This window comes from Dermacentor silvarum, chromosome 9 (assembly GCF_013339745.2).
Source record: "Dermacentor silvarum isolate Dsil-2018 chromosome 9, BIME_Dsil_1.4, whole genome shotgun sequence".
Classification (NCBI taxonomy): domain Eukaryota; kingdom Metazoa; phylum Arthropoda; class Arachnida; order Ixodida; family Ixodidae; genus Dermacentor; species Dermacentor silvarum.
In genome coordinates, this window is record NC_051162.1 from 69,015,663 (window position 1) to 69,027,778 (window position 12,116).

General features: G+C 42.4%; 1 protein-coding gene across 1 annotated transcript; it reads left to right on the top strand.

Annotated features, from left to right (window-relative positions):
- Positions 1–1,200: 1,200 nt before the first annotated feature.
- LOC125940076 (uncharacterized) lies at positions 1,201–9,418 on the top strand. The gene is made up of 4 exons (XM_049655747.1): positions 1,201–1,504; positions 4,852–5,004; positions 6,758–6,922; positions 7,607–9,418. Exons 1-4 carry the CDS (start codon positions 1,432–1,434, stop codon positions 7,969–7,971), a joined length of 756 nt encoding a protein of 251 aa, XP_049511704.1. The 5' UTR covers positions 1,201–1,431; the 3' UTR covers positions 7,972–9,418.
- Positions 9,419–12,116: the final 2,698 nt, after the last annotated feature.

Here is a 12,116-nt window from a genome sequence, read left to right on the forward strand (position 1 = left end):
CTTTTTTAAGTCTACTAAAGATGAAACTGATACTCTTTACTATTGCGTGGCTATCGTATTCTCTGTAATGAAATATTTTTTTTCTCCTTCAATTACACAACGCTCTCATCAATCTCCTATTCTGTAAAAACTTGGTCTAGTATTCTTTTACAAGCTACCGGCCTTGAAGTGAGAAATATCATGCGCGCAACTGAGTTTCTTTGGAAGTTTAAGTCTGTAACGAAGATAGCTGAAGTTAGAAATACTCAGTTTTTGAGAAGCCAGAACGGCCCCTTAACAACAACGCACCAATGTAACCGAATATTTTTACTGTATCCTTTCTGCTTTGTTTCTGCATTATCATGTGCAGATACACGGCATCAGTTGTAGGAACATGCATCATATAAATCAGGTGATCGGTGGCTTCCCTGTTACTTTTTTTAACGTGAACGCATGATATTCTCCCTTACGCAAAATTCGTCTGGGTGACCGAAAGATGCTACCAAAAATGTCCGACGCCGCAAAGGGTAAAAGCACGTCAAAAATGCTCGGATTGACGACACATTTCTCAGGGAGATTCTTATAAGCAAAGTAAATTAATGGCTTTCAAATGAAAATTTGGTACATTTCGGTCTGGGTGGGAATCAAACCCGAGCCTCCGGGGTGCTAGACGAGCACACTTCCCCGACGCCATGCACGGCGGCTCCACGGTTCTGGTTTACTAAAGGCGTGCCTATTGCGTGCGTGATCACGCAAGTCGCGTCGCAGCCGGCTCGCTGACTGAAGATGTGGCCTAGTGCCTGCGTCATTGGGCACGTAATAGTGCAGCCAATGGTGAGGAGGAGGCGCCAAGTCGTGAGTGTTAAAATGAGCACGTTCATGACGTTCCGAGTTCTACAAAAGGTATAGTGCTTTCGTGTTCCCACACGTAAGCAGTCCTAAGTGTCTCGGCCGAATGTTTCCTTTCCATCGCTGACACATTGGAAAACGTAATGTTCATATTAAACATACCTGCAAAAGATACTTCAATGTGTTGGCAATAAAACTTTTACGGTGACGCAAAATTTATTTTCTGTATGAACAATTGTGCGGCTTGCGTGTCAGTGTATCCTCTTTTGAGTACCTTTATGCGGTAAGTTATAGGCCACAAGCGAGGCGTTTAACAATGCAACAGATGGCGAGCTACATTTACACTCCTTTGGTGGATTGCAACTTTCAATTATCACACAATATTTGAACTACGGAAGATATGCCTCGTGTCTATAGCATTGCGTGCTCGGTGAAGCTCCACCGATTCTGCTCTAAGAATCATCGAAGATTTTATTTGCGTTGAAGTCATCTAAAATAGAATTGCGCAAAAAATACCGCTAACAATTGTTATAGCATATGTTAGGTTTTATTACAATAGTACGATAATCGTCCCCACTACAGTAGTGCAGAGAGCCGAAGAACATGAAGACGCGTAGCGCGATCTGCTTTTTGGCACTGGTCGCCGTCTCATCTGCAGTGAAGCCACGGCTGCATGGTAAGACGAGCGTGTTATATTCTTATGTGTGTGTTTTTTTCATGATATGAGTTTTTCTGATTTTTATATTCTTGTACAAACGTCATGGCAGTTGAAAAGTACGTGTCAGCCATGTGCTTGGTGTTCGCGATACATCTTGTTTTAGCAGGCATGATAGCAGAAACGCTTTCCAATGTACGATGCTACTGGAGCCTCAAAGAAGCTATCTTGCTTGTGGTAAGTTGGATGGAATGAGCCATTCATGCGACAGCATTTGGAGTGCGCAAAACTGGGTATGTCTTATGGGTCCATCCAGCCCATTCTTCTACACTGACGACGACCTTTGTCGCCATCGACGACACACGAAGTTCACTTTTTCTGTCTTCAAGCCACCTCATCATCCCCGAATTTTTTCCCCTTGACACAGCTTGAGGAAAAAAAAAATATCACCAGCCCTTCCCCTAAAGACAAAATGTGGGTAAGCCAAGCTTGCGGCCAGACGACGCTGTCGCAGGCGTTCCGCTTCGTTTGCCCTAAGCATCGTCTCCACGCGTCGTACGCTGCATGTGCGAGTGAAAGCTTTCGAGGCTGAGCCGATGATTGCGGCTATATCTTGCACGTGCGTAGGAGAAAGGCGGGGCGGGAGCGCGCTTCTTCTGTCGCGCGCAAGGCACCGGGGGGAGGGGTGAGAACTGGCGGGGAGGAGCTGAGGGGGCGTTTTACTCCAGTGGCGGCCGCGTGGGCGCCGTAACTTGAAAGCGATCTGCGACGTGGAAAAAGTGCGTGACCACGCAGGCCTCATGTTCCAAGCGATCTGCGATGTGCACAAAGTGCAACTAGTGCCGGTAGCTTCGTATGCTCTGTGCTTTCGACGTTTAGCTCGCGTTGAAGCGAGAGACGGCACGAAGGTGAATTCGCTCGTTGCTGCTGCCGCGCCTCTTCACTCCAGCGTTTTGATAGCGAGTTTCCGTGGTCATCGAGCGAGATGTGCTGATGTTTAACTGTGCATGCGTTACACCGTGTTTGTGTACAAGCGTTACACCGTGCTGAGCGAATGTTGACAAGTTTATACGGCCAATAAAACTACTATCCTTAGTTCGTAAAGACGTCTACTAATTTGCTCTCTCATCGATGCTTCGCCTTTCGGGCGAAACTGGCCTACTGAGCAATCGCAAAACTACAATGCTCTGCAATTAGTGCAAGGTATTGCGCTAGTCATAACCTCTGAGAGCACTACTTAGTATCTGTACACGTAATTTTTAGTCAGACATGGCAATACTGTAGTTAACGAGGATTACACGTGCATCGAATAGAAACTGTTCTTGACAAAACGGACGTTTGTTTATGCGCAGTTCTTTGTTGCCATGATATTTAAAATGGCACCGGCGGCAGAAAAAACTCACAAATGACAATTATTATGATAAGCCCCAAAAGTCGCCCCTACGCACAATAATAATATGTATGCCTACAGGTATTGTTGGTAATTAAAACAATGTCGAAAGCATTGACAACGTCCATTAAAGCAGCGACCTCGAAGCCACAACGCCACGTAGTTTCTACAGTATATAGCCCATAGTATTCACAGGCGCCACGTGCCGTATATTTAGTACTGCAAATGCACAGATAAAATACAATCGTTCTCGTCCCGTAAGTGGCAGTGCGTATATTCGCTCGCGACATCCCTTGTGGTTGTAGCTTTGGCCTCATGAGTCATTGTGAAGGCTCCAGGCGCTACCGTCAACACGAGTCCTTCAGCCATAAAATTATGAAACCTTGGACACGGGGTCTCCCCTGCGTCTTCTCTGGACCTAAATAAAGTTAGTTCACTCACTCCCTCATCTTTAACACAGTAACAGTCACCTCACACGCAGCCCCTAATCAAGATCTTCACAAAAATTACTTCAAAACGGCGCAAATTGAAATTTTTTAGAGTAATCTCAAATGCCGAATGAAATTTTCGAACAGAACTGCAAACATTGCGAACGCTTTCAATGATGGGCGGTCGTGCAAAGCACCCTATTTATTTTTTCATATTATCATTCTAGAACGCCGGAAACATTTTGGAAAGCGGCGCAGTATTTGCCTCCCTGAAATAGGCATTTGAGGTGTTTAGCAAATGCTTCTGCTTTTAATCGGCCATTATCGCATGCAGTCATCCTGCAATGCGCCTCTGAAGCTCCGAGCGTAAAAATGAAAAAAAAAAAATCCGGCTGATCGGCAATAACACTCGTACGAAGCTGCCTATAGTAAAATAATTTGGGCAGTTGTGCATTTTATGCGGAAACACGCAGGCCATAGCAGCCAAAACATCTTACACTAAACCACAAGTGATAGCTCTTCTCATCTCTCATCTCATCAACCGAATGAAGAAACAACCCTCTACGCAGAAGAAACAACCCTCTGGCCTATAGCAGGCATCTTATAACGCTTACGGGATGATGAACGCCAGTGCGTCATCGTTTTGGGATATGCAAGAAATGACAGTGACAGAAACCCATTGGCACTCTTATGTGCTTGATGCAAGGATTAGATAAACGTAGCTTACCGTCTACTGGCTGTTCCGTTACGACCACCGTATGCACCACTATTTAGTTTGCGTGCAGCTCATCAGCGTGTGTGCGCACATTGCTAATGCAAACAGTCGGAAGCGGAACACTGCATTGTCTCCAGCCGAGCCGTTTCAGGAGCGAGTGACGATGCATCCAATTGGCAGCGTCCTTTTGCACTGCCCATGTCTGAAATCTTTCAAATCTTTCTAACCTTGAAAGAACACGTCATTGTGAAAACCTGCGCGGCGCCATTTTTGATAATAGATGCATGTTCATGTCTTATTATACCAACTACCACACTCATTGGTATTATGATGTTCCAAATTCTCTGAAAGTATTAGAAGTATTAATGTTGCATCGATATTGTAAATTTGACAACAGTATATATGCAAAATAACTTTATATCGGTATATATACACGATTTATAAAGTGTGCTGCTTTAGTTATGGCTTCAACAGTAGAACGGCAAAAATTTCAGAGCATCTTCATAACTAAAACAGCTTCGAACAGAAACTTCAGTTTATTTTACGGGAGTAGATCGATCCGCCATCGAAAAGATAAGATCACAAATTTACACGATGGCAAATAAGAAAACACTTTTTCGAAAATTGTTGAGACAGTATTTTAAATAGAAGAATATGCTATGAAATTTGTATTTTTTATAAATTTTACGCACTCTAGATCTGCCAAAATATTGCTTAGTGTGTTTTCTTTTAATCCAAATGGCAGAAGAAACATGAAGTTCTCGCTAAATTGATTACTTCACGCATTTATTTTCTTGTTCTTGCCTCATATGAGCTTACTATGTTTTTCCAAAAGATATTAGATGCGGTATCCGTGTCCTGGGCTTCGGATCTAAATGCTCATCAATGAAATATTACTTCGACCGCAGAACAAGCAGCTGTGAGTCGACGTGCTTCCAAGGGGCTCCGTTTAAGTCTACGTCAGAGTGCAATGAACTTTGCAGAAGCCGTGAGTAAATAGGTTGTATACGTAGACAGACCTTGTTTAGGCACTAAGCAAATGACAAGTAAATTGTCAAGCTATGTGTTTTTTAGTTGTTCTTGCTTTTGTTATGAACGCGTTGCTGGTTAGGGAAAGTTAGGACCATCCCGTTACGCTAATAATTAACTTCTGATTGCATCTATGTCACAGTAACTGGGGTTAAATACGCCTACAATGACCTTCATGACCTACATAGTGTCACTGGTTTCTAAATATGAAGCGTTTTTACGGTTGTTACAGTAGTCAAATACAAACTATGTGAAATTATTTTGCGCCACGCAATAAAATGCTCCGTTTGTCTGCAGATTCGCCACTATATAACACCCATGTTGAAATTGGTGTGTGATTAAGCCTGTCTACGTTAAGAAACATTGTCTGAAAAATGCAGCTTACACCACTATCTCTAGTACTCTTCTACCCGCCGTGGTTGCTCCATGGCTATGGCGTTGGGCTGCTGAGCACGACGTCGCGGGATCGAATCCCGGCCACGGCAGCCTCATTTCGATGGAGGCGAAATGAGAAAACACCTGTGTACTTAGGTTTGAGTGCAACTTAAAGAACGCCAGGTGGTCCAAATTTCTGGAGTCCCCCACTACGGCGTGCCTCATAATCAGATTATGGTTTTGGCATGTAAAACCCCATAATTTACCTTAAATTTAGTTCTCTTTGTCACACACTATTCACGTTATTCCCCACGCTAATAAAAACCATAACTAAAGCGTTACAAAAAACATATTTTTTATTCAGTTGGAGGAGGAAACGAGTATACTTGCTATATACCCATTTTAAAACGCCTCAATACATAAATGGGGTGCTTTCTATCACTCCGTAGCTTTCATGTTTGTGATATTCAATAACTTCACAGACAGAAATCTTAAACGAACGATGTTTTTTATTAGTATAATTAAGTCATAAATTAGTCGATTGAAAACAAGATTCAAAGGCTTTAAGTTGATTCAATTGGGGGTTTTATTGGACACTGATCACATATGGCCAAACCTCGCCAAGACCATAAACCAAGACATACGGCAACGTCTAATGCATAATTTATTGAAGGCTCCATCTCTCCATGTGTGGAATATTTGTTTTCGATAGTCCCTATCTTTCTACCGTGTGCATTGGTATACGGTAATGGAGACTGAGGGAGAAGAAGTGTAGAAACGCTATGGTACGTATGTGCATGTGCATGGTAGAGAACGCCAGAGGGTAGGAAATACTTTGTAGCCGTCAAACATGGCTTCCCGCATTATCCATTGTGCGGTCGGCAGTGATGTATTTTCAGCACGCTGGAAGAAGCAGAACAAATCAGAGTGTAAAAGAGAACATCACATGAAGGACGCTGGCACAATAAGTCGGCACAAGTAAGGTTTAATTTGAATGTGACGGAAAGAAATTTAGGCAAAATATTATTCATATAATCAGTACTGGACTCTAAAATTTGCTTTTCTGCGAACAAGTGTAAGGACTCCTTAGAACTCGTTGTAGCCATTTATTACCCTTTGATGTTATTCTGATTGAGCTCTGCAAACTTGATTTTGTTACAAGTTCAATATATCTCAATTGCTCTAAAATGCCTTTAATTAAGACACATATGTGGGACTTTCATTACTAAGACCTGTGTGCACGGAAAGAAAGGTTAGAACATCTGGAGCTCCTTATACTACAGACGAAAGAGAGCGTTTAATATATGCAATAAGTGTTTTCAATTCTTGAATTCCAGGGGAAGTATGCTTCACCAATCGCCCTGTTATAAATTGCGGCTCCGACACGTTTGATGTTTTCTACTATAGCGCCCAGAAAGCAAAGTGTTTGCCCGACTTTGGGTGCAAGTACACAGGAAACAGCTTTCCAACTTTAGCAGAATGCCGACGCACATGTCGAGAAAGTGAGTGCTTACTTTTTCTTGTTTTGTATTATAATCTTAAAATGGAAGTTTATTCTATAGAAACCAGCATTGTGAAATTTTTAGAATCAAACATACCGCGGCACATGTGTTCTTTATGAAAACATGGATGTCATGCACCATTTGAACGCACATATTTACCGATATATAGAAATATTTCATGAAGCTTTTCAGCGTAACAGCTTTGTGATAAAGTGGATTCTTCTTGGTAGAAATGTTCTGTTTATAGGAAATGCTGCTTAGCCAACACCGGACGAACATTATGATGGGAAACTTTTTCTGATCTGGAATAAAAGGCACATCTAATTGTTTGCTTGCATGATTTAGGGCAGCACCTTTTCCGCGTAATCAGTACTACCCACTCTTATAAGAATCCACGTGTTGCATGTTGACTAATTTTGTAAAAAGCTTAGATTTGACACATTTTTACGTGAACTGCAACTGTAAGGATTGCAATAGGTGTTTTAACAGATGTAAACTTAATCAAGTTGCAAAATATATTCCCAACTATATCATTTTAACTCAAGTTAGAATATTACAGAACACCTTTTGTTACAATAGTTTATTCTCGGAAAATGAGAAAGTTTTATACGTGTTCGTTATTGTCCACAAGAAGAATGTCACTATATATGTTTCTTACGACTGCTATTTGACATTTAGGCGCAGGGGCACAGCCACTTGACCAAGCTAAAACGAGTGGAAGTGACGTTTATAGAAACAACACAAAGCCATCGCAACAGCAAGCATCGAAACCCCCAACTGCAACAGGATTTCCTGTGCATGCCACTAAGCCAGGCTGGAATAACGGGGTGGGGTCAGTGACTTCCAGTCAAGCACAGCCGCCGTTTACAAACACGGGAATGTCCCCAGTAAATAACCGGCCTAGTGCTCAGAAACCATGGACGCCAAGTCATCAGAATAACGAAATGGCTTCACCACCTGCACATAACTCCTGCTACCTCAGTGGAATGGTGGAGTGGCTTCAACGATTCCCCAGCGCTCTCAGCCACCACAATCCAGCACCGCGATGAAACCAATAAATCATCGAAAACCTATGGAACAATCATGGCCGCCAAGGAATCAAAATTTTGGGATGATCCCGTCAACTTGGCAGTCGACTCCGCAATTCTGGAATGACGGAATGGTGCCACCAGATTTCCAGCAGGGCTCACTCTACGAACGGAATTGAATAGGAAGACGGAACGAAGTACAGCCGGTGCAGCAACCCTGGATTTTGATGGTCTCTAACAACAGCATCATGTCTGCGACACCAGCACAGTCAACGCCGCAGCAGTGGAGCAGTGCATTAGTGTCAAGTGGACAGCAAAGTTCACAGCAGCAGCCGAAAAACGGAATAGCAAGACTCAGTCAACCGCAGGTAAATCCAGAGCCATGGGCACCAAATTTCATGAATAACGGCGTGGCGTCAGAATTTTCGAGACGGACCATGCACCCGCAGTGGAATACGGGAATGGCGGAACCGAATGCACAGCAAGCTACGCCACAAAACTCTGCAATACGAGCACCGAATGTTGGTCAGACTATACAGCATGTACCACAGCCACGGCAGCCTCATGTCATGATGGTCCCAAGCATTGCTCAGCCGGCAGTGCCACTGCCCTGGATGCAAGGTAAACCAAATATCGGAATGCCACTGGTGGCTACGGTCCAGGCCAGATGGCCTTCGTGGAACAACGGAGCAGTGTCATTTATTCCACAGGACGGCACGTCATTGCATTCAAACAATGCAATGGGGCAAGGGAATCAAAATTTCATGCAGCAGCCATGGCAAAATTTAAATCCTAGTATTGGAGTGTTTTCAGTGACAACGTACGAGGGTGCGCCATCGCAGCAGAGTTATGGAAGGCTGTCACGAATTCAACTGCAGCCCATGTCCCAGCCGCACAATGCAGGAGTACCTGCAGGTAACCACCAGCCAGCAGGGCCATCTGCCGTGGGTTACATCACAAGGAACACAAAAGACACACATCACCTTACTACAACCGTTCAGTAGCGTGGCAGTGCCAGCGAATGCAAAGTAATGCAGACCTCGGCTGGCCAACAGCAGAACGAAGGCAGCGTACGAATTAGAGTGTATGTAGCTACACGGATAGGGAAGGAGGGGGGCGGGGTGAGTGGTGTCCGCTTAGCAGCATACGAATACACAAAGTTCGCTTCATAGGAAAGTGGTAGCGACATGCGTTATCAACTCCTTAGTTAATTCCGATTCAATTACAAGTTCTCATCTCTAGAAATAAAGATCACTAAACCATTCACTGTGATGAATGAAAAGCATTTCAGTCTTTTTTTTCTTCTTGTTGCCTATTGAGTAGAGTTTGCTTCTACTGTTCCAAATTTTGTATGTATGTGCCTATGTTGCGCCTGTAAATGAATGTAATGCTGACCTCTCCACTGCTCCCCCTCCGCCCGCCAATATAACTACGTAATGCCTTAACGGTGCCTTTAGGATATTCGAATAAAAAATAATAAAACCCACACTTGCTTTATTGTCTTCTTATTTTCAGAAATACAAGCGTGTACAATTTACATATGTACTCTACAAGAACATATGCTCAAAACGGATCTCGATTTATCATTCAGAATAATCATTAGCCTTAATTCGCTTTCACTTAACATGACTAACCGTTCATCAACAGCGTGATGACTGCATAATATGCTGGCAATAGCTTTGAACATTTCCGGAATTTCTTAAAGACGCCTTTGGCAGGGGACATAGCTCTTGTCCTTGAGCTGGATATCATAAACAGGCGGACACTACCAGCACAATAAATTGAAACAGATATTCAACTAAATATATTTTCATTCTTTTCTATAGTACATAGAAGTACGAGACGAGAAATGTGAGCTAGTAGAGCAACTAAACGAAATATAACTGACGCTAGTCATTTCAGTAGCATCTGCGTAGTGCTACTGAAAGTCACTAGTGAACTTCCTAACTTTTTTTTTACTTTGCGCCATATATTAGACTTCACAAATTGTAGCTGGGGTGTTTGCAACAGGTACCCATTTGAAATAACTATCCAGGATGACACCAGTTTCTAGACATTATTGCCCAAAGTGTGGGACAAAAATACATGGGCGTTCCAGTTACTTTTGCGATTCAATGCCTAAAAGAGCGTTTCGGTCAAAAAGTAAATTCAACAGTAGTTTTACGGTGAGTTTGACGGCGCATATATATTTGCTACCAGGTATTTCACTGAAAAAGAATTTAGTGATTTTTTTATTATTCGAATGTGTGTTTTAATATTTCGCGCAAGTAATCTCCACCTCTCTTTGATAATCCAGCTGAAGGACTAAAATTGCGTGATCTGCACCCGGGAATATTTTTAATTTCGGGAATACAAAGAATATGTCTACCACGTATAGTAGAGCTGTACGATTATAAAAATGTCAGGAAATGTATCACAAAATATATGTCTAATATACTTTGGTTCACAATTATCAGGCAAGTGCTTGCGAGGGCTTAAATACAGCACTACGCAGATGCTACTGAAATGATAGCGTCAGTTATTTTTCGTTTAGCTACTCTACTAGCTCACATTTCTCGTCTCGTACTTCTATGTGCTATAGAACAGAATGACAAGATAGATGCAAGAACACGTTTCATCCGAATATATAACAGCAACAGGTATATGTTTTTGACTTTGTGTATTCGCGTTATTCCCTGAATGAAAACTTGATTTCACAAGGCTTATTTCATAAGTTAACAAAAGCTCTCTCAGTTCTGAACAGACCTAGTTCCATTAGGTGATAGTACGTCCGATCGTGCTTAAATGATGTTCAGCATGCCACGTATCTATGCATTTATTCGGTCAGAATTTGGACACCCAGCGCCCTTTATCCACACTCTAGCTCTTTGAGAAGGTAGTTAACTTCTTTGAACTACTTCTAAACTCGTATGATGGCGAAGTTACAAAAGTTACTACACACTGCTATAGCTTCAATGAAAGCGTCAGTATACATTTTTTTTATTTCCTAAGCACGTTATTGTTACTCCTACAAATAAATATGCGGGTGTCATGTTCGCATCACCTGTCAAAAATAGGCATCAACGCCTTCCGCCTGAAAGCCCAATCTCACTTTGCTTTATCGCTTCAAGATGGAATTCATGGGACCAAACGTCACATGGTTTGAAAAACTCTCACAATGATTAATTTTGTTAGTCTCGATGGCAGCGTCACAAGAAATCTACGCGGCAAAACAGTGGTTTACAAACAATAACCCTCGTCAAAATACCTGTTTCACTGAAAACTGGTAAGAAACACGTCTGTGAGAACCGAATCAAAATGCAAAAAAAACGCACAATTTAGAAGAAATGTGAAGCTTCGCTAGAGATAGATTTGCCAGCCAAATCAGCAAGATGCCGAAATCCCCCACCCCACGTGGCGAAAGCGAACGCCGATTTCACTGTCTCGGAGATTAGCCAACTTTGATTCGGACCATCTATTTTTTACTACTGCACTATTTCTATGACCAACCCACTTTACTCAGCAAGAAGCCGACCGAGCAGACCTGTCAATATCCGGGAAGCAAGATACCGAAAGATCCGCTTTAATATAGAAATCGTGAACTTGAAGGCTTATATTTCGGGTCGTTGCATTTGCAGATATATTTTATTCTTTCATTGTGTAATTCAGCAGAGAGTATAGTAGACAACGGACAAGCTACCAGCCGGAGTACTAAAATTGGGGCTACATAAAAGCTAATTTGCTTATGCACTGCTGCCAACAATAGAAAAACAGTCCTAGATCTAAAACTGTTTAACCTTGTTCATTGAAAAGGGAGAATTTGTCTAAATTTAGGAAAATAAAGGTTGCATTAAGTGTGAGGTGATCATGAGAAATTGAGGGTCAAATGATTCTTTCATATACGAGATTGCGGTTTGGCCGACTGTGTCGGAACCATTATTACGACGCCATGATGACCGGTACAGAGCTGTTACCATGACGGCCCTGTTTTTATTTCAATAACAGCAAATTATCTTTCATTATGACACAATCGTTAATTATGATCGTACCGCAGCGGAATGAACGCCTCTCGGCCAGTAAACGACGAAGATGTACTACTGCGCATATTGCCGTACGTATGCTTAGCTCTGCTGTCGATTTATGGGCACTGTGAATAATCTGCTTATCTACAAGTGGCGAAGTAAATG